Source organism: Scyliorhinus canicula, chromosome 12 (assembly GCF_902713615.1).
Source record: "Scyliorhinus canicula chromosome 12, sScyCan1.1, whole genome shotgun sequence".
Classification (NCBI taxonomy): Eukaryota; Metazoa; Chordata; class Chondrichthyes; order Carcharhiniformes; family Scyliorhinidae; genus Scyliorhinus; species Scyliorhinus canicula.
The window spans coordinates 124,705,259-124,725,037 of NC_052157.1; the positions used below are offsets into that span (position 1 = coordinate 124,705,259).

Below are 19,779 nucleotides of genomic sequence, written 5' to 3' on the forward strand. Positions count from 1 at the left end.
GCAGTGTAGGTTTTTAAACACTATCTTCAAGGGTTGCAGAGTAATATGTTGGAGCTTTTATTGATAAACAGCAGCGAGACTGCTATCCTCGTGTCCACCTCCATCTTCACCAGCTAACCATCCAGCAGTGGAGTGACCCAACATCGGTTGCACTCGCAATACCTAGCACATTTAATGACAGTACATCTTCGGATTATGAATCGAGGTTTAGGCTTGAGTAGCAAGTAACATTTGTGTCACACAAGTGTCAAGCCCCCTTCCCTTGAAATTGAATGTCACCATCATAGTTAAATTTCCCCCTTGACAAGAAATTGTAATGGACTAATTAGGTATAGGCTGTCGCTACAAGAACAGGTCAGAGGCTGGGTGTTCTGCAGGGTAGGACTCCCTAGCTCCCCAAAGCCTTTCCAGCACATACAAGGCACAAATAAAGAGTTTGATATAATAATTGCCACTTGCCTGTACAAGTGCAGCTCCAACTATACTCAAGCTGCAGGACAAAGAAGTCTAATTTATCACCATGCTACTACTATCATTTGAATGTACAAGTGAAAGAAACAATCTCATGGATTCAATATAGATTTTAATTAAATACATTTATAAGAAATGGAAAAACTCAATCAGAAATCACTTTGGAAAGAACATCAATTAAAGTGGTTAAGGATTAAAAATCGTAATTGCTATTTCATTCATTCATTGTGAGCTCCCATTGAAGATGACATGGTCACCTCATACTTATTGGTACAAGTATAGTTTAAGAAAACTTAACATGGTTGTGTGGCTTTAGTAGTTTATTGATTTTGGACTTATTCAAGTTTCTCATCACCTTCTTCCACCTCCTTTAAGCTGAGAACTTCCAGTGAAGCTTTTCCCTTTGTTTCACGTCGGATTAGCTCATCAATTTCTCTGAAGCAGCCAGGATCAATTAAACACACCTAGAGTAAAACCGGAAATAATGTAAATCACAGCTACAGAAATAATAAGTAACAGCACAGCAGAAAGTTATTTTAGCTCATCACATCGGTGCTAGCTTTTCAATTGGAAATTTATCAACATTAAAACTTGTTTTTAAAATCCTTTTCCAATACTAATTTATCATCTATTTTAAATTTAGTTGTATCTCAGCGGTAGAACATTACAAATTTTAATAATGTATTTAAATAAGTTTACTCTGGTGGGGGTCATCTGATAGGAGTGTGGGAGCAGCTGCATTTGAGCAAGTTCTGGCTCTGCTCGTCATTTAATCCCTTATTTTATTCCTGCACACATTTCATAAGTCTTTTTTTGAATACACGTCTTGCATTATGTCCCAAGTTGATCCTGATTGGAGTTCTGCAATGAGAAGCTGAAATTTTTTAATTTTTTTTTATAAAGGGTACATATTTTTACCAATTAAGAGGCAATTTAGCGTGGCCAATCCACCTGCCCTGCACGTCTTTGGGTTGTGGAGATGAGACCCACACAGTCACGGGGAGAATGTGAAAACTCCACACAGACCGTTATCCAGGGCCGGATCGAACCCAGATCCTCAGCACCGCTGTAAGGAGAAGCTGAGTTATTAAAAAAACATTTTTTTATTTTTATTTTTTTTATAAAGAGTACACAATTTTTTCTCCACCAATTAAGGGGCCATTTAGCACGGCCAATCCACCTATCCTGCACATCTTTGGGTTGTGGGGAAGACCCACGCAAACGCGGGGAGAATGTGCAAATTCCACATCGACAGTGACCCAGGGCAGGGATCAAACCCGGGTCCTTGGTGTAGTGAGGCTGCAGTGCTAACCACTGCGCCACTATGCCGCCCATGGGTGCTGAGTTATATTGTACAAAATAAGCTGGCATGGCACCTGGCTTGCAGTGGCGTTGCTGCTGGTGAGTGGGCCTTTGCCTCGGTGGTGCTGTGAGCATCGGGATGATGGCCGCCATTGAGAATGTTGTTCTGGATGAGGATCTGGTCTCCGTGGTGCAGGTCTTTGGAGCTCATTTTGAGGAATTACGGGGTAGCCGCGGGAAAATGATGGAGATGCAGGAGAGAATCCTTGTATTCAATAGAGCATTTTCTCTGGTGAGGGCCTGCCTTCGATTCATTGAGATCCTGTTGCATGCTGTGTCATCTATCCTGAAGGGTTCCGGAGGTAGGGGCCAGACGAGTATCTGTGAGCCTGGTCCCTGGTGAGAGGTGGGAGCCGAGTTCCCGATTTGAAAATTGGCTGCCAGGCTTTAGTAATCTTGATCTGAAGGTTGAACATATCAGGTTCGATGGAGCAGTGTATCCAGTCTTCGAAGCCTGGGGTCGGTTGGAACCCCGGCCACTGGCCCCACGTTATCCTATTCTCGATGCTCCCGAGTGGTTGGAGGTGGCTGATCATTCGAGTCATTCTCACCCCCGTCTCCCTCCAAGGTGTGAGCAATAAGGCAAGACTTGCCCGTTATCCTGTACTAGCAAAAGCTATATTATTGAGTCGATGTGAAATATGGTCTGTGCACAATTGAACTCCTGTATTTTATGATGAGCTGTAATCCTTGTGGTTATGGGAAGGGAGTACTTTTTGGACACCCCTTATCTCCTTTATAATGAAGATGAGTGGTTGGCTCGTGTGGATTGGGTGGTAGGGCTAGTTACGTCCTCACTGAGATTGAAGATAGCATCTCTCCTCCTACCCCCAAGGTGGGTTTGATCAATCCTTGACTTATTTGTTGAAGAAAAAGACCGTTTGCTATGCCTTTACATTGTTGGAGCCCTTTCCTCGTGTGGGGGTAGGTTTAATCGGGGAGTTAGGTGCCCTCCTCCATGTGGTTTTATAGAGTGGTTTCCTGAGTGTGCCCCTCATTGCAGTTGGGTTGAGACAGCGCTGTCATTTACATTAATATCCTTCTTGTGATGGCGTGCAATGTGGGGCAGTGGGTAATATTCCTCGGTCAACTCGGGCGTTTTTCCCTTTGGGTTTTTTTTCTCCTCATCTGCATGAGCAGTGTGCTGCTATAAATCCTGGTCTGGTCCGGTTGTCTATGGGAGGTTCCCCTTACTGTTCTGGAGGGGAGAGATTAGACTTCCACACCCAGGGCATCCAAATATTGGGGGTCTTGATGATCCTTCTTCTCTTTGGTGAGGGGTCTCCCCAGCTGGGGCTGGTGTAATCTTTTCTTTTTGGTATAGATGGGGGTAGTACACTGCCCTGGGTGTGATTGATGAGGTGCAGGATTGGCTGGGGTGTAGGTTTTGGGGTGTGCTGAGATCCTGGGGGGTGCTGAGTTGTGTGTGTCAGAATGCGATGGGCTAGGTCAGGTCCGGTGCTGTGGTTGGTATCTTGTTACCCCCTGTAGCTTGGGATGTCCCTTCTCAAAGGCACTTATTTGGGACATTGAGAGGCTAGGGTTTGCATCTTCTGTGCACGGGGATCTGGGGTTGAGCCAAGCCCTGTACTTCGGTTGATATCCTGTTGCCCTCCTATAAGTGAGGATGCTTTCTTGTTTGAATGAGCAGCTTGTTCTCTTCATTAATGGGTGATCAGTGTGTGCCGGGTGATTACAGACCCATGGTGTGGTCCTGATCCTTTCTTATCTAGTGATTCACTCGTGATAGTTCTAGTTCCCCTTCCTTTTTGTTTTCCTGGGAGGTGTTTACGCCACTGATCATAATGTTGGTTCTGTGCTACGCTGAGATTAGGGTTATGTTGCGTTGTGTGATATACCCTTTTAGATTTGGGATTCGTGTATTTTCGTTATATGTTTCCTTGTTTTTTGGGGGGGGTGGTATGGTATCCAAGGAGAGGAAGTTGATGTGTGTCATTGGTGCCTCTGACACGGCTGGAGCAGAGGGAGATATATATTGGACCCGTTGCTGACCAAACTGAGATTTGTTAATTTAGGGTATTAAACAGAGATCTGTACGGCTTCAACTGCAAATAATTAAATTTTTCCCTTTATTCACTTGTGCAACCTTTGATCGCCTGGAATCCGGTCCAAATATTATGAACAGGGTCATTGTTTTATAGAGATTGAATACGTCAAATTTTGCTTTCATTGAACAGCATTAAGGGATTTTGACCAGTGCTTAGTTAATTGCAATTCAAAATATGTAACTCTGTTCATATTTAGGTCCATTGATCTATGATGACTGGATAAATAAAATCCATTTAGATGTGGAAGTAACATTTGTACTAATCTTTGGGTGTAAAATTGTCTGTTTTTCTATAAAACCTGCCGTTCAAGGAAAGTGATTATGATTTGTCAGTATGCCAGGAATTTGAGTAAAACTTACAATATCTAAATCCTCAGCAAATTCTTCACTTTCCGTCACTTTAATCATTGGCTTCAGCTTTTCCTTGAGACGCTTTCCATCCCTTCCTGGGAGCCTGAGTCGGAGTCTCATGTGAGCACGTTCAATCTTCATACTCTCCTTTAGCAGTCTTATTACTTCGAGTGCCTTTGTTTATGGGGGAATGAAAAATACATAATTTTTAACCTGCACATTGGACCAACTTATTGGGTAGAATTCATGATAATATCAATGTATTTGAGGGAAAACTGATTGAAAACAATTAAATTTGTTTTAATTACAGTACAGTATTGATATTTGAAAGTTGGTATGCCAGTCTAAAAAATAACTTTGTTAGACTCCTGCCTCAACTTAAGCATTTGATTAACCAGTGGATTGTCCTTTCGTAATCCAAAAACTGCCCAGCTGGACAGATGCAAAGTCCTGCAAATTGCAAGTGCATGAATGACCAGATAATCTGTTCCTTGTGGCGGTTGAGGGATGTATGTTGGCAAGAAAACTGGGAGAAACACAGTTTAAAATAAAATCTCCAAGAAGATTGCGCATATAGACACTGACATTAAGTTTCTACACAGATGCAAAAAAGCAGACAAGATCCCGAAAGGGCTACAGATCAGAAATCCACTCAAGTCAACCTCCAACACAGATTATGCTGAGATACTCCGCCGTCACACCTCTCTCACACTCCTCAACCACCTTACACCAGCTCTACAGCAGACGCGAAACCTGGAAACCAAGATAGAGTCCATATTCTCAACTTGCGCTCAGGACACAGCAGACCACCGCCAAACAGACGAGACAACGATACTACGCCACCTACATGCACACCAAGAACAGAAAGCTTGAGAAACTCAGCATTACCACCAGCAGCAACCAAGCCTCCCCCCGGTACCACAGTAGAAAACAATACAGGGAAATCTATTGTCAACTTGTCAACTACATCCTTCAACCAGACGAAATCCAAGTCCTCAGCAGAGGGCTCAATTTCTGCACCACCACCAAAATTGACCCCATCAGTCTCGCGGCAGACACGGAGGAATTCATCAGGCGAATGAGGCTCCGGGAGTTCTTCTACAGACTCCAAGAGGTCGACAGCGAACCCAATGAACCGGAACAGCAGACAGAGAGATCTGCAGTATGGCAACCGAAGAGGAAAGATTTGAATTGGACCACTCCGGGAAGGCTGCTGCCCTACACTCGACATGTATGCCCAAGGCATCAGGAGTCGCGTCAATGCCAGATTCATCAGTCGCATTCACAAGACAGCCCCGAATGGCACCCAGCACAGCACAATGCCATCTCAAGACCAATCGCAACATTGCCATCAAACCAGCAGATAGGAGGAGCCACCATCATACTGAGCAGAACAGACTACTGCAAAACTGCAAAGAAGTGTACCGACAACTCAACAACCAGAAACACGACAGACAGTTACCCGCAGAAACGACCAAGGTACACACCCAGCACTGAACAGACAGATCAAGACCTTGGATCCAGACCTTCAGAGCCTCCTACGTGCTCTCACTCCACGTGCTCCCCGCATTGGAGATCTCTATCACCTCCCGAAAATACACAAGGCCAACACACCAGACCGTCCTATTGTATCAGGCAATGGGACCGTGTGTGAGAACCTCTCTGGCTACATCGAGGGCATCTTTAAACCCATCGTACAAGGAACACCCAGCTTCTGTCGCGATACGACGGACTTAAGAACATACAGTGCAGAAGGAGGCCATTCGGCCCATTGAGTCTGCACCGACACACTTAAGCCCTCATTTCCACCCTATCCCCCTAACCCAATAATCCCTCCTAACCTTTTTTGGACACTAAGGGCAATTTAGCGTGGTCAATCCACCTAACCTGCACAGCTTTGGACTGTGGGAGGAAACCGGAGCACCCGGAGGAAACCTACGCAGACACGGGGAGAACATGCAGACTCCGCACAGACAGTGACCCAGCAGGGCATTGAACCTGGGACCCTGGTGCTGTGAAGCCACAGTGCTAACCACTATGCTACCATGCTGCCGAAACATCATGTTGCATTTGCCTACTGAACATTAATTCATCGGCTGTGATGGCCTGAGGGTGGGAAACAGTGCATTTTTTGTATTCTCTGCTTGCAGCTCAAACGGAATTTACAGCATTGAAATAGGCTATTTGCCCCCATTTCATCCATGTTGATTTTCAAGTCTTCTCTCACCCTACTTGGTCAGTGTCAGGGTAACCTTCAGCTTCTATCTTCCACATGTGTTCATCAAGTTCCTTGAATGCCCCTGTATTCAAATCATAGAATGGTCACGGCACAGGAGGCCATTCAGCACACTGTCTTCGTGTCAGTTCTCTGCAACTGCAAGTCAGCTAGTCCCATTCCTCCAACGTCTCCCTGCAAAATCTTTTTTCTTCAGGTAATTGTCCACTTGCTTTTTTTGAAAACACAATTGAATATGTCTCCACCACATGCTCAGGCAGTGCATTCCAGACCAAACCACTTGCGCCACAAATGGGTTTTTCCTCATGTTGCCTCTGGTTCTCGACTTCTGCAAGGCGGAACAGTTTCTCCCCGTCTAACAAATTTTCTCTCACCATTCTCTTCTCCAAGGAGAACAACCACAGCTTCGCCAATCTATCTACATAACTGAAATCTCATCTTCAGAACCATTCTCGTAAATGTTTTCTGCACCCGTTGTAAAATCTTCATATCCTTCCTGCTGAGGCTGTGTTTTATGAAGGTTTACAACTTTCTTGTTTTTGTACTCTGTGCCCCATGTCTAAAACCTAGGTTTCAATACAATTTTACTGTTTTCTCTCAACCTCTCGTTCCACCTTCAATGATGTACACCCTGGTCCCTCTGCTCCTGCATTTCCTTTATAATTGTACCCTCTATTTTGTGTCTTCTCTCCTCGTTCTTCACCAAAACTTATCACTTCACACGTCTCTACATTCATCTGTCTTTCAATTCCTCCCGCCTCTTTATATCCTCTTAAGTCAATCACTATCCCCCTCACAATACTACCAAATCTTGCATCTTACCAGAAGCTCAGCACCCATGGACCAGTTGAAGCAGGAACATTCCTCGTCACAATGGACGTCTCGGCACTCTACACCAGCATCCCCATGACGACGGCATTGCTGCAACTGCCTCAGTACTCAACAACGGCAACTGCTAATCTCCAGTTGCAATTCTGCAACTCACCCGCTTGGATTACAATGTCTTTACCTTCGACAACAATTTCTTCATCCAGACACATGGAACAGCCATAGGGACCAAACCCGCACCTCAAAATGCCAACATCTTCAGGCACAAGTTTGAACAAGTCCTCCTCACTGCACAGGACCTTCAGCCGATGTTATACAACAGATACATTGATTACATTTTTTTTCCCTTTGATCCCACGGTGAAGAATCACAGAAACGACTACATGATGACATCAATAAGTTCCATCCCACCATCATACTTACCATGACTACTCTCCAGAATCAGTTGCATTCTTGGACACACTCATCTCCATCAAGGACGGTTACCTCAGCACTTCGCTTTACCGCAAGCCCACGGATAACCTCACGATGCTCCACTTCTCCAGCTTCCATCCTAAACACATTAAAGAAGCCATCCCCTATTGTCAAGCCCTCCGTATACACAGGATTTGCTCAGATGAGGAGGAGCGTAACATACATCTACGGACGCTGAAAGATGCCCTCATATAAACGGGATATGGCGCTCGACTCACCGATCGATAGTTCCAACGCGCCACAGCAAAAAACTGCACCGACCGCCTCAGAAGACAAACACGGGACACAACCGACAGAGTACCTTCGTCGTCCAGTACTTCCTCGGAACGGAGTATCTACGTCATCTTCTTCGCATCCTTCAACACGTCATCGATGAAGACGAACATCTTGCCAAGGTCATCCCAACACCTCCACTACTTGCCTTCAAACAACCGCGCAACCTCAAATAAACCATTGTTTGCAGCAAACTACCCAGCCTTCAGAACAGCGACCATGACACCCCACAACCCTGCCATGGCAATCTCTGCAAGATGTGCCAGATCATCGACATGGGTACCACCATTACACGTGAACACCACCCACCAGGTACGTGATACATACTCGTGCGACTTGGCCAACGTTATCTACCTCATGCACTGCAAGAAAGGATGTCCCGAAGCATGGTACATTGGCGAGACCATGCAGACGGTACGACAACGGATGAACGGACATCGCGCGACAATCGCCAGGCAGGAATGTTCCCTTCCAGTTGGGGAACACTTCAGCAGTCAAGGGCATCCAGCCTCTGATCTTCGGGTAAGCGTTCTCCAAGGCGGCCTTTAGGACGCCCAACAGGACAGAATCGCCGAGCAGAAACTTAGAGCCAAGTTCCACACACATGAGTATGGCATCAACTTGGACCTTGGATTCATGTCGCCTTACATTCATCCCCCCACCATCTGGCCTGGGCTTGCAAAATCCTACCAACTGTCCTGGCATGAGACAATTCACACCGCTTTAACCTGTGATTATCCCTCTCTCCAGTTGTTCCGTCTGGACCTGTAGACTTAATTACCTGCAAAGAATTGCATTCAAAGTATCGTATTGCATCTTTGACTTTGTTTCTGGAACCCACCTCTTCATTCACCTGAGGAAGGAGCAGTGCTCCGAAAGCTAGTGATTCAAAACAAACCTGTTGGACTTTATCCTCATGTTGGAAGACTTGTTACTTAAAATAAAAGTGTGTGCTTTTTGATGTCCAGCTGAGCAACAATGCTCTGTTCTGCACAGAACCCTAAATCCACATTATGTGCTCACAGTGAAGAATGCAATTGACCATTACCATGTCCCATGAATGGTCAAAAGTGTGTAATAGGGCTGGAACTGCATAACTTTAAGAAGGAAGGGTGACAACTGAATCAAGTGGATCTTTCCAAAATGTAATTAAAAATTGTGAGCAACTTACAAAAGTTGCTCAATAAATGGATTCTCACATTTTATATTAAGACCCATCAAAAAGCAGTCAGATGGTATGAAATAGCAAAGTTTAGAAGGTGCTGTAGCAAGATTTAAAAAATGGTTTATAGAACATACAAATAAACTAATTTAACCATGTAAAACAAAGCTTACATTGCTAGATATTGCATATTATATGTAGCTGATGTGGTTCTCCCCTTTGAAGCAGGCAACCACTTCAATACCTTTTGGAAGTCTTATTCTCCTGATGGAGATCCATAACTATCAAAACATATTCTTATATACAAGCACCATTTTTCCCAAGTCAATGTCCAATGTGAATCTACCTGCTGTTTTGTACTCTTGTTGGCTTTCACAGAGTAGTGGATGTCTTTCATGGCTCGCTCAATCAGGTTTACAGTGTAAGGTCTCTTAGTTTCAGGGTTGACACACTTCTCCACAACTATAGTCGCTATATCTCTGAACATTTGTTCGAGCTGTGCATGTCGCTCCTTATCGGATACTTGCAATTCACCTTTGGCCAGAATCTGTAAAAGAACACATTTAGATGTACTCGACGTTTAATTTTGATATAAAAACAGAACTTGTCCACTAAGCTGACACAATCCTGATTGTTATGAAGATAGGCATCAATATTTAATTTTTTTACCAGCTTCTCTCTCAGTTTAGGAATAGATAAGAGTCTGGAATATCCTTGATTCACATATATTTGTGTTGTTAATACAATACAGCTGCATGATATAACATTAATGTTTATTATAAAAGATTACAGCTAACGTGTAAACATTTTTTCAGTGTGCCAAATTAAGTTAAACTGGATCACTTCTATTCATTGCTCAATCAATATGTCACTCAAAAATGTACATCATTCATCCGGGAAAGAGGGAGTATTCCTTTATCTCGCACGCATACAGGTTTTATTCCAGGATTGACATTTTTGTGGTGAGCCAGGCGGTGCTGATGCGGGTGGAAGGAGCGGGAATAGTGATTGCGGACCATGCTCCTCACTTTCTAGACATGAGACATTGTTTGGATCAGCGCAGGGGCTGGGGTGGAGGCTGGATTTGGGGCTTTTGGTTGACAAGGAGTTCGGTGTGAAGGTGACGATTAAGAAGTATGTTGAGTTCAATTAGAATGGGGAGGTATCGGCAGCCACGTTTTGGGAGGCCTTGAAAGCAGTGGTCCAGGGGAAAATTATTTTGTTCAAGGCCCATAACAAAAGGATGAGGGAGTATTGGCGACTGTTGGACGAGATAGTTGAGGTGGATAGGTGTTCTGTGGCCGCCACAAAGGAGTTGTTGGCGGAAAGAGAGAAGTTGCAGGGGCTGTTTGACTGGTTTACGATGGGTAGGGTGGTGGTGGATCAGCTACGGCGGGTGAGGAGGTTGCAGCAGGAGTATGGGGAGAAGGCGAGTCGCATGCTGGCCCACTAACTGTGGCGACAGGCAGCATTGAGAGAAATTCTTCAGGTGAGGGTGGGGGCAACATAGTGTCGGATCCGGAGAGGATAAATGAGCGTTCAAGGCGACAGAGCTGGCACCCACCTTTTGGGCATGTTCAGTGGAGCAGTGGAAAAGGGGGAGTTTCTGGCTATGTTGGCACAGACATCAATTTTGGAGGTGACTGTGTCCATGGTCGCAGAGAAGGCCTTTGCTGGGTAGAGTGGAGGTATCTGTTTGAGATTCTGGGGAGGTTTGGGCCGAGGTTTGTGGTATGGATTTTGGGTTCATGGTTTACAAATTACATGATATATATTTTTTAATTTTGAGTACCCAATTAATTTTTTCCCATTAAGGGACAATTTAGCGTGGCCAATTCACCTCTGCACATCTTCGGGTTGTGAGGGCGAAACCCACACAAACACAGGGAGACTGTGCAAACTCCACACGGACAGTGACCCAGAGCTGGGATCGAACCTGGGACTTGGCGCCGTGAGGCAGCAGTGCTAACTACTGTGCCAACATGCTGCCCACATTACATGATGTTTAAATATATTATGTTTTTATAATTCTTATATTTAGTCCAAAAAAAAGGACAAATCCAATTACCGTCCCATCAGTCTACTCCCAATCAACAAAATGATGGAAGGGGTCATCGACATTGCTATCAAACTGCTCTAATACAGCAATAACCTGATTACTGATGTTAAGTTTGAGTTCCGCTGTTGTGCCTTCTTTACCTACTGTAAATATGGCAGTCAGTGAGTTTGCCCTCCTTCCTTTGGATATCTATATTCTAATGCCAAGAGTCGCCAGGTATCAAATGATACCACCAATAGGTTCAACCAGCTATCAATCAAAGAGCCAAACACCAGTTAGTTATTTCAAGGTCAAGGGTACTTTATTCACACACACAATTAGTCATGCAACATAAACACTACTAAACTACACCTATTGACTAAAACAACCTGTGCTTAATTTCAGGCACCCGGCTTAGGTCAGAGGAACAGTGGCCGTTGTTCGATTCAGGATCTATCGGGTCTGTAGAAGTAACTGCTGCTCAGCTAGGCTGATCCGTCTGGTAGCTTCTGGTAGTGCTGCGATTGGAGATGGTCGTTGCTCGGGTGCCATGTCCAAAAGAGGCCGAACACATGGTGGACTCTTCTTATGCTTGGGGGTTTTCACGCTCTTTTGGGCGGTCCTTCAGTTTGGGTCCCACTAATTGGGTGATCCCTGATCACTATGTTCGATTCGAACCAATAAATGGGCGGGTGCCTGTATGGCTGGGCGTGTCCCAAGCGGTCACTGACCCTGTTGTTTATGCTTCCCTAGTAGAGAGTGGCGCCGAAATGTCTGGGACTGTACCGGTCGCTCAAGTACCAGTCCTTTGTCTGGCGGAGATGGGCCATCAAATGCTAATCGGTCCATCAAATGCTAATCGGTCGGGGTGTCGATGCCGTCTGGATTCCTCACTCGCACATATACATTTCAGGTTCTGAGACTGCCTGAATCTCGCAGTGTCCATTTTACCCGCTATGCTTTGCTAGCTTCTCTGTTCCTGGTTGTAAGTGGCCATCCCAGATGGCTACACCGCCAGGGCCAGCCTCATTACAGCCCTGGTCCAAATATCAACAAAATAGCTGGATGCAATAGGGTGAGGCAAGATTGACTGCCCTTGACACAATGCACTCAACTGAATGTGGCATCAAGAAGCCCTAGGAAAACTGAAGTCAATGGGAATGGGGGAAAACATTCTACTGGTTGGAATTATACCTCGCGCAAAGGGAAGATTTCCATAGAATTTTTTCCACAGAATCCAACAGTGCAGGAAGAGGCTATTTGGCCCATAGTGACTGCACTGACTGTAGCTATCTGACATGACCACTTCCAAGTAAGCACAGAGCAACTCGCAAAGACTGATGGGTAAAATGGACAAGCCAAGAGTCAGGCAGGTTCAGAGCCTGAAATGCATATTTGTCAGCAAAGTCTAGACGGTATCAAAACCGCTTGAGACACGCCCAGTCATCCAGATCCCCGCCCACTTACTGGCTAAGGAATCGAACGGAGTGATCAGGGATCACCCAATCAGTAAGGCCCAAATCGAAGGACCGCCCAAAAGAGTGCGAAAGCCCCCAAGTATAAAGGAAGAGTTCGCCATATGCTCGCTCTCTTTTGGCCTTGGTACGCCGGTCACGGGCATTGCAAACTGATGCAACACCAGAAGCAAGTTCGAGTACAACGGCCACTACCAGAAGCCCTGCTGAGCAGCAGTTACCCCTTCGAACCCAAACAGATCCAGAATTGAATAGCGGCCACTGTTTCCTGACCTAAATCGGGTGCCCAAAGTTAAGTACAGGTTGTCTTAGTAATAGGTGTAGTTAACTAGTAGTGTTTATGTTGCATGACTGATTGTATGTAAATAAAGTACCCTTGACCTTGAACTAACTAACTGGTGTTTGGCTCTTTGATCGACAGCCGGTTGAAACTTGTGGTGGTATCATTCAATACCTGGCGACTCTAAGCATTCGGACATAGACAATATAGAAAGACGACAAATTCACTGATTGTCCTAATTGGAACAGAGCCAGAGTAAAGACCTAGTAGTAGAGATAAAGAGCACCCTGCCTCAGCCCACTACCTGCCCCATCCCATTAATCCCACCTAAACTGCACATCTTTTGGACTGCGGGAGGAAACCGGAATACCCAGATGAAACCCATGCAGACACTGGGAGAAAGTGGAAACTTCACAGTCACCCAAGGCCAGAATTAAACCCTCATCCCTGGTGCTGTGAGACAACAGTGCTAATCATTGTGCCACCCACAAGGTGATTGGATTGAGGCCAATCATCTGAGCCCAGGAACATCACTGCTGGAGTTCCAACACACACAAGCCAGTCAATGACCATCTCCAACAAAATAATTTAATGACATTCAATGGCATTACCATAGATGAAGGTCAAACATCAATATCCTTCAAATAGGGTTAGCACTGACCAGAAACTGAACTGGACCAGTCAAATAAATATTGTTTCTCCTCGAGGTCAGAGGAGGGTGCAAACTAGTATGGCGGGGGGGGGGGGGGGGTACCGGAGCAATAGGTCAGAAGGTGAAAAAATTGAGGGACAATAGGGCCACTATGGCTCTGTGGAAGAGCAGACAGGGAGATGTTGCTGAAAACAGTGGGACTGGTGGCCTGAAGTTCATTTGTTTTAATGCAAGAAGTATAACAGGTGAGGCAGATGAACTTAGAGCTTGGATTAGTACTTGGAACTATGATGTTGTTGCCATTACAGAGACCTGGTTGAGGGAAGGACAGGATTGACAGCTAAACATTCCAGGATTTAGATGTTTCAGGCGGGATAGAGGGGGAGGTAAAAGGGGTGGAGGAATTGCGCTACTGGTTAGGGAGAATATCACAACTGTACTACGGGAGGACAACTCAAAGGGCAGTGAGGCTACATGGGTAGAGATCAGGAATAAGAAGGGTGCAGTCACAATGCTGGGGGTTTACTACAGGCCTCCCAACAGCCAGCGGGAGATAGAGGAGCAGATAGGTAGACAGATTTTGGAAAAGAGTAAAAGCAACACGGTTGTTGTGATGGGAGACTTCAACCTCCCCAATATTGACTGGGACTCACTTAGTGCTATGGGCTTGGACGGGGCAGAGTTTGTAAGGAGCATCCAGGAGGGCTTCTGAAAACAATATGTAGATAGTCCAACCAGGAAAGGGGCTGTACTGGACCTGGTATTAGGGAATGAGGCTAGCCAGGTGGTCGAAGTTTCAGTAGGGGAACATTTCGGGAACAGTGACCATAATTCAGTAAGTTTTAAAGTGCTGGTGGACAAGGATAAGAGTGGTCCTAGGGTGAATGTGCTAAATTGGGGGAAGGCTAATTATAACAATATTAGGCGGGAACTGAAGAACATAGATTGGGGACGGATGTTTGAGGGTGAATCAACATCTGACATGTGGGAGGCTTTTAAATGTTAGTTGAAAGGAATTCAGGACCGGCATGTTCCAGTGAGGAAGGATAAATACGGCAAATTTCGGGAACCTTGGATAACGAGAGATATTGTAGGCCTCGTCAAAAAGAAAAAGGAAACTCCACCTCCACGTGCGCAAGGCTCAGCCTGACGCAACTAAAAGTGGTACATAGAGCCCACTTAACAAGAAACCGTATGAGTAGGTTCTTCCCGGAGGTGGAGGACAGATGTGAACGGTGCCAAAGAGGCCCGGCCAACCACGCCCACATGTTCTGGTCTTGCCCCAGACTTGTGGAGTACTGGACAGCCTTCTTTGAGGCTATGTCCAAAGTGGTGGGGGTGAGGGTGGAGCCATGCCCGATAGTGGCGGTCTTCGGGGTTTCAGACCAGCCAGATCTATTCCTGGGAAGGAGGGTGGACGCCCTTGCCTTTGCCTCCCTGATCGCCCGCCGTGGAATCCTGTTTGGTTGGCGGTCAGCAGCACCGCCCAGAGCTGCAGACTGGCTGTCCGACCTCTCGGAATCTCTCCAAATGGAGAAAATCAAATTTGCCACCCGAGGGTCAGACGACGGCTTCCACAGAACGTGGGAGCCATTCATGCAATTGTTCCGGGACCTGTTTGTGGCCAACGTACAAGAGAAAGAATAGTCGGGTGGCCAAGAATCAGGGGAAAATGGACGGGAATCGGGGGAAGGTAGCCGGGGGGGGGGGGGGGGGGCCTACGGGTTCGTTATGGGGGTTTGATGGCTAGCTAAGGCCCAAAACCAAACTATAAATAAATGCCTATAAACATGCGCCTCGGCCATATTGGGGAATGTAAAATATGTATGCCGGCTAAAGGGGGCGGCCACAGTTGTTATTATGAAGATGCTTACCTGTAAATATACATGTTAATTTTTGCGTGGTTTTTTTTTCTCTCTAATAATTTGTTGGATATAAAATATGAAAACTCAATAAAAAACATTTTATTAAAAAAAAAGACAAGAAAAAGGAGGCATTTGTCAGAGCCAGAAGGCTGGAAACAGACGAAGCCTGTGTGGAATATAAGGAAAGCAGGAAGGAACTTAAGCAAGGAGTCAGGAGGGCTAAAAGGGGTCACGAAAAGTCATTGGCAAATAGGGTTAAGGAAAATTCCAAGGCTTTTTACACGTACATAAAAGCAAGAGGGTAGCCAGGGAAAAGGTTGGCCCACTGAAGGACAGGGGAGGGAATCTATGTGTGGAGCCAGAGGAAGTGGGCGGGGTACCAAATGAATACTTTGCATTAGTATTCTCCAAAGAGAAGGAATTTGTGGATGTTGAGTCTGGAGAAGGGTGTGTAAATAGCCTGAGTCACATTGAGATCCAAAAAGACGAGGTGTTGGGAGTCTTGAAAAATATTACGGTGGATAAGTCCCCAGGGCCTGATGGGATCTACCCCAGAATACTGAAGGAGGTTAGAGAGGAAATTGCTGAGGCCTTGACAGAAATCTTTGGATCCTCGCTGTCTTCAGGTGATGTCCCGGGGGACTGGAGAATAGCCAATGTTGTTCCTTTGTTTAAGAAGGGTAGCAAGGATAATCCAGGGAACTACAGGCCTTACGTCAGTGGTAGGGAAACTACTGGAGAGAATTCTTCGAGACAGGATGTACTCCCATTTGGAAGCAAGGGGTTGTATTAGCAAGAGGCAGCAGTTTTGTGAAGGGGAGGTCGTGTCTCTAACTTGACAGAGTTTTTCGAGGAGGTCACAAAGATGATTGATGCAGGTAGGGCAGTGGATGTTGTCTATATGGTCTTCAGTAAGGCCTTTGACAAGGTCACTTATGGTAGACTGGTACAGAAGATGAAGTCACACGGGATCAGAGGTGAGCTGGCAAGATGGATACAGAACTGGCTAGATCATAGAAGGCAGAGCGTAGCAATGGAAGGGGGCTTTTCTGATTGAAGGGCTGTGACTAGTGGTGTTCTGCAGGGATCAGTGCTTGAACCTTTGCTGTTCGTAGTATACATCAATGGTTTGAAGGAAAATGTAACTGGTTTGATTAGTAAGTTTGCGGACGACACAAAGGTTGGTGGAATTGCGGATAGCGATGAGGACGGAGAGGATACAGCAGGATTTAGATTATTTGGAGACTTGGGCGGCGAGATGGCAGATGAAGTTTAATCTGGACAAATATGAGGTAATGCATTTTGGAAGGTCTAATACAGGTAGGGAATATACAGTGAATGGTAGAACCCTCAAGCGTATTGACAGTCAGAGAGATCTTGGTGTACAGGTCCACAGGTCACTGAAAGGGGCAACACAGGTGGAGAAGGTAGACAAGAAGGCATACGGCATGCTTGCCTTCATTGGCTGGGGCATTGAGTATAAAAATTGGCATGTCATGTTGCAGCTGTATAGAACCTTAGTTAGGCCACACTTATAGTGAACACGTATAGTGTTCAATGCTGATCGCCACACTACCAGAAGGCTTTCGAGAGGGTGCAGAAGAGATTTACCAGGATGTTGCCTGGTATGGAGGGCATTAGCTATGAGGAGCGATTGAATAAACTCGGTTTGTTCTCACTGGAACGACGGACGTTGAGGGGTGACCTGATCGAGGTCTACAAATTATGAGGGGCATAGACAGAGTGGATATTCAGGGGCTTTTCCCCAGGGTAGAGGGGTCAATAAATAGGGGGCATAGGTTTAAGGTGCGAGGGGCAAGGTTTAGAGGAGAGGTACGAGGCAAGTTTTTCTTTACACAGAGGGTAGTCGGTGCCTGGAACTCTCTGCCGGAGGAGATGATGGAAGCAGGGACGAAAGTTACATTTAAGGGGTATCCTGACAAATACATGAATAGGATGGGAATAGAGTGATAAGGACCCTAAAAATGTGGAAGATTTTAATTTAGACGGGCAGCATGTCGGTGCAGGCTCGGAGGGCCTGTGCTGTACTTTTCTTTGTTCTTTATTCTTTCACCGTCGCTGGGTCAAAATCCTGGACTCTCTTCCTGACAGCACTCTGAACGTAGCTGCATAAACTACTGCAATTGTTGAAGAAGGTCCGCTACCTTCTCGGGGGCAATTAGGGATTTTATAAATGCTGCTCTTGCCAGCAATGTTCATGTCCCATAGAATAAAAATCGTATGTTTATTGTTTAATTTTACTGCAAGTATTGTCACAGATCATTAAGATAAACTAATTCATTACCAATTTTTAAAAAATCACCAAATGAATTCAAAAGTTGAGCTTCTGTTGAATATTTAAATAGACAGTTTGCATTGTGAACTCATCTTGTTGTTTTTCAAAACTGACCTGTTTACATATTTCAGTCAGTTCATCTGTCTGAAACGCTGCAACGCAATCCTCTTTCTTTGCCACCTGCCCTTTTGACACATTTGTAAAGACGGTGTGAGTTTGAAGAACTTCATCAAGATCCTTTTCACTGAAAATGCACAAACGTAATGCTGAGAGAAGAAATGTTGCCGATGAAAGCCAGACTTTCTAAATGACCCAAAGTTCTCTCCCCAACAAGGCAACCTGATTTAAAAGGTTTCCATTGATGTGTTATGTACTCTGGGATAACACAGGTTGCAAGTGGATGCAGCTTTAACCAAAAGACACTCCAGACCTTGAAGTTAGTTCAATCTGATTTATTGAACCAGTAGCACAGTTCTCTGTGAGTTCGACTCTCTATTAACCTACATGTGGTTACTCTGTTGGACTGAACCAGACTACCTCTTAGCCACGTGCTGTAGGTGTGATACTGTACATACACCCTAACTCGCTCTGTAGATGTTTATCAGTGGAAAGAGGCAGTGTGAGTGCCTCATGCCTTTTATAGTGAGATACCACCCCCGAGTGTCCTGCCTGCTCATTGGTCATGTCCTGTTCTCTGTGTTCATTAGCTGCCTATCTGTGCCTGTGTATATCAAGGGGCTGGTTTAGCACACTGGGCTAAATCACTGGCTTTGAAAGCAGACCAAGGCAGGCCAGCAGCACGGTTCAATTCCCATACCAGCCTCCCCGAAAAGGCGCCGGGATGTGGCAACTAGGGGCTTTTCACAGTAACTTCATTTGAAGTCTACTTGTGACAATAAGCGATTTGCATTCCATTATCTGCATATCATGACATCCATCACCCTGTACTCTGATCTTTCCCCAGCTGCAGAGTGCAAGTTGGATGACTGGAGTCGACAGACAGAATCCTACAAAAAATGATGCTTTTGATTCACACTTTAGTAAGAGAGAGGTGGCTACTTCCTCACAAGTGACTTTCTGGATCAAAAGATAGGATGTCCCCCTGCGTTACATCAGCACCAGATTACAATTATAAAACATGCTCTAAATGATATGATTTAATTCTATTATAAAGTGGACTATGAATCTCCAGAGTGTAGGGAAGCAGATACTCACGCTCCGCTCCTCCAGCTCATCACCGTATTCTTGTAACAGGCGATTTCAAAGCGTTTGCCGGCTCTCTTCATGCGGACAATCGCCACATTGGTCAGGCGGATCTGGTTGGTGGGAGTGAAGATGGACATTGTGTCCGAGAGCTGAGCCCCAAATCACCGGCCTGAACCCCAACTCCCCGCCCCGGCTCCTCGGCCTCGATTAGTCACCGGACCCCCGGCTCCTCGGCCTGGATTAGTCTCCGGGCCCCCGGCTCCTCTGCCTCGGGAAGCTACACAAACTACTGGACCCGCGGCTCCGCCAGCCGCCCGGCCCAATGATCACGCTTCCTGAACCGTCACTGGGAGACCACCCGACCACGATTTGTTTTAATTATTTGGAATTTAATGTCAACGCGACGATATGTCCGGCCCGGGGGAAACAGGATGTTCCGGCAACAACGTGATCGGGGGACACGTTAACCTGCAGCACATTGTTGCATCACGGAGGAGGGGTCAAGGCCAAGGGGAGGAGTCAAGTCCACGGGGAGGGGGGGTCAAGGCCAAGGGGAGGGGTCAAGGCCAAGGGGAGGAGTCAAGTCCACGGTGGGGGGGGGGGGGGTCAAGGCCAAGGGGAGGAGTCAAGTCCACGGTGGGGGGGGGTCAAGGCCACGGGGAGGAGTCAAGTCCACGGGGAGGAGTCAAGTCCACGGGGAGAGGGGAGGGGTCAAGGCCATGGGGAGAGGGGAGGGGTCAAT

At 46.0% G+C, this 19,779-nt stretch overlaps 1 protein-coding gene across 1 annotated transcript; it reads right to left on the reverse strand.

Moving 5' to 3' along the window:
• Positions 1-566: 566 nt before the first annotated feature.
• sbds (SBDS ribosome maturation factor) lies at positions 567-19,540 on the reverse strand. The gene is made up of 6 exons (XM_038814047.1): positions 19,273-19,540; positions 19,047-19,239; positions 17,946-18,075; positions 9,572-9,772; positions 4,262-4,426; positions 567-935 (listed from the first exon to the last, which is right to left on the reverse strand). The coding sequence occupies exons 2-6, from the start codon at positions 19,172-19,174 to the stop codon at positions 807-809; spliced, it is 753 nt and encodes a 250-aa protein (XP_038669975.1). The 5' UTR covers positions 19,175-19,239; positions 19,273-19,540; the 3' UTR covers positions 567-806.
• Positions 19,541-19,779: the final 239 nt, after the last annotated feature.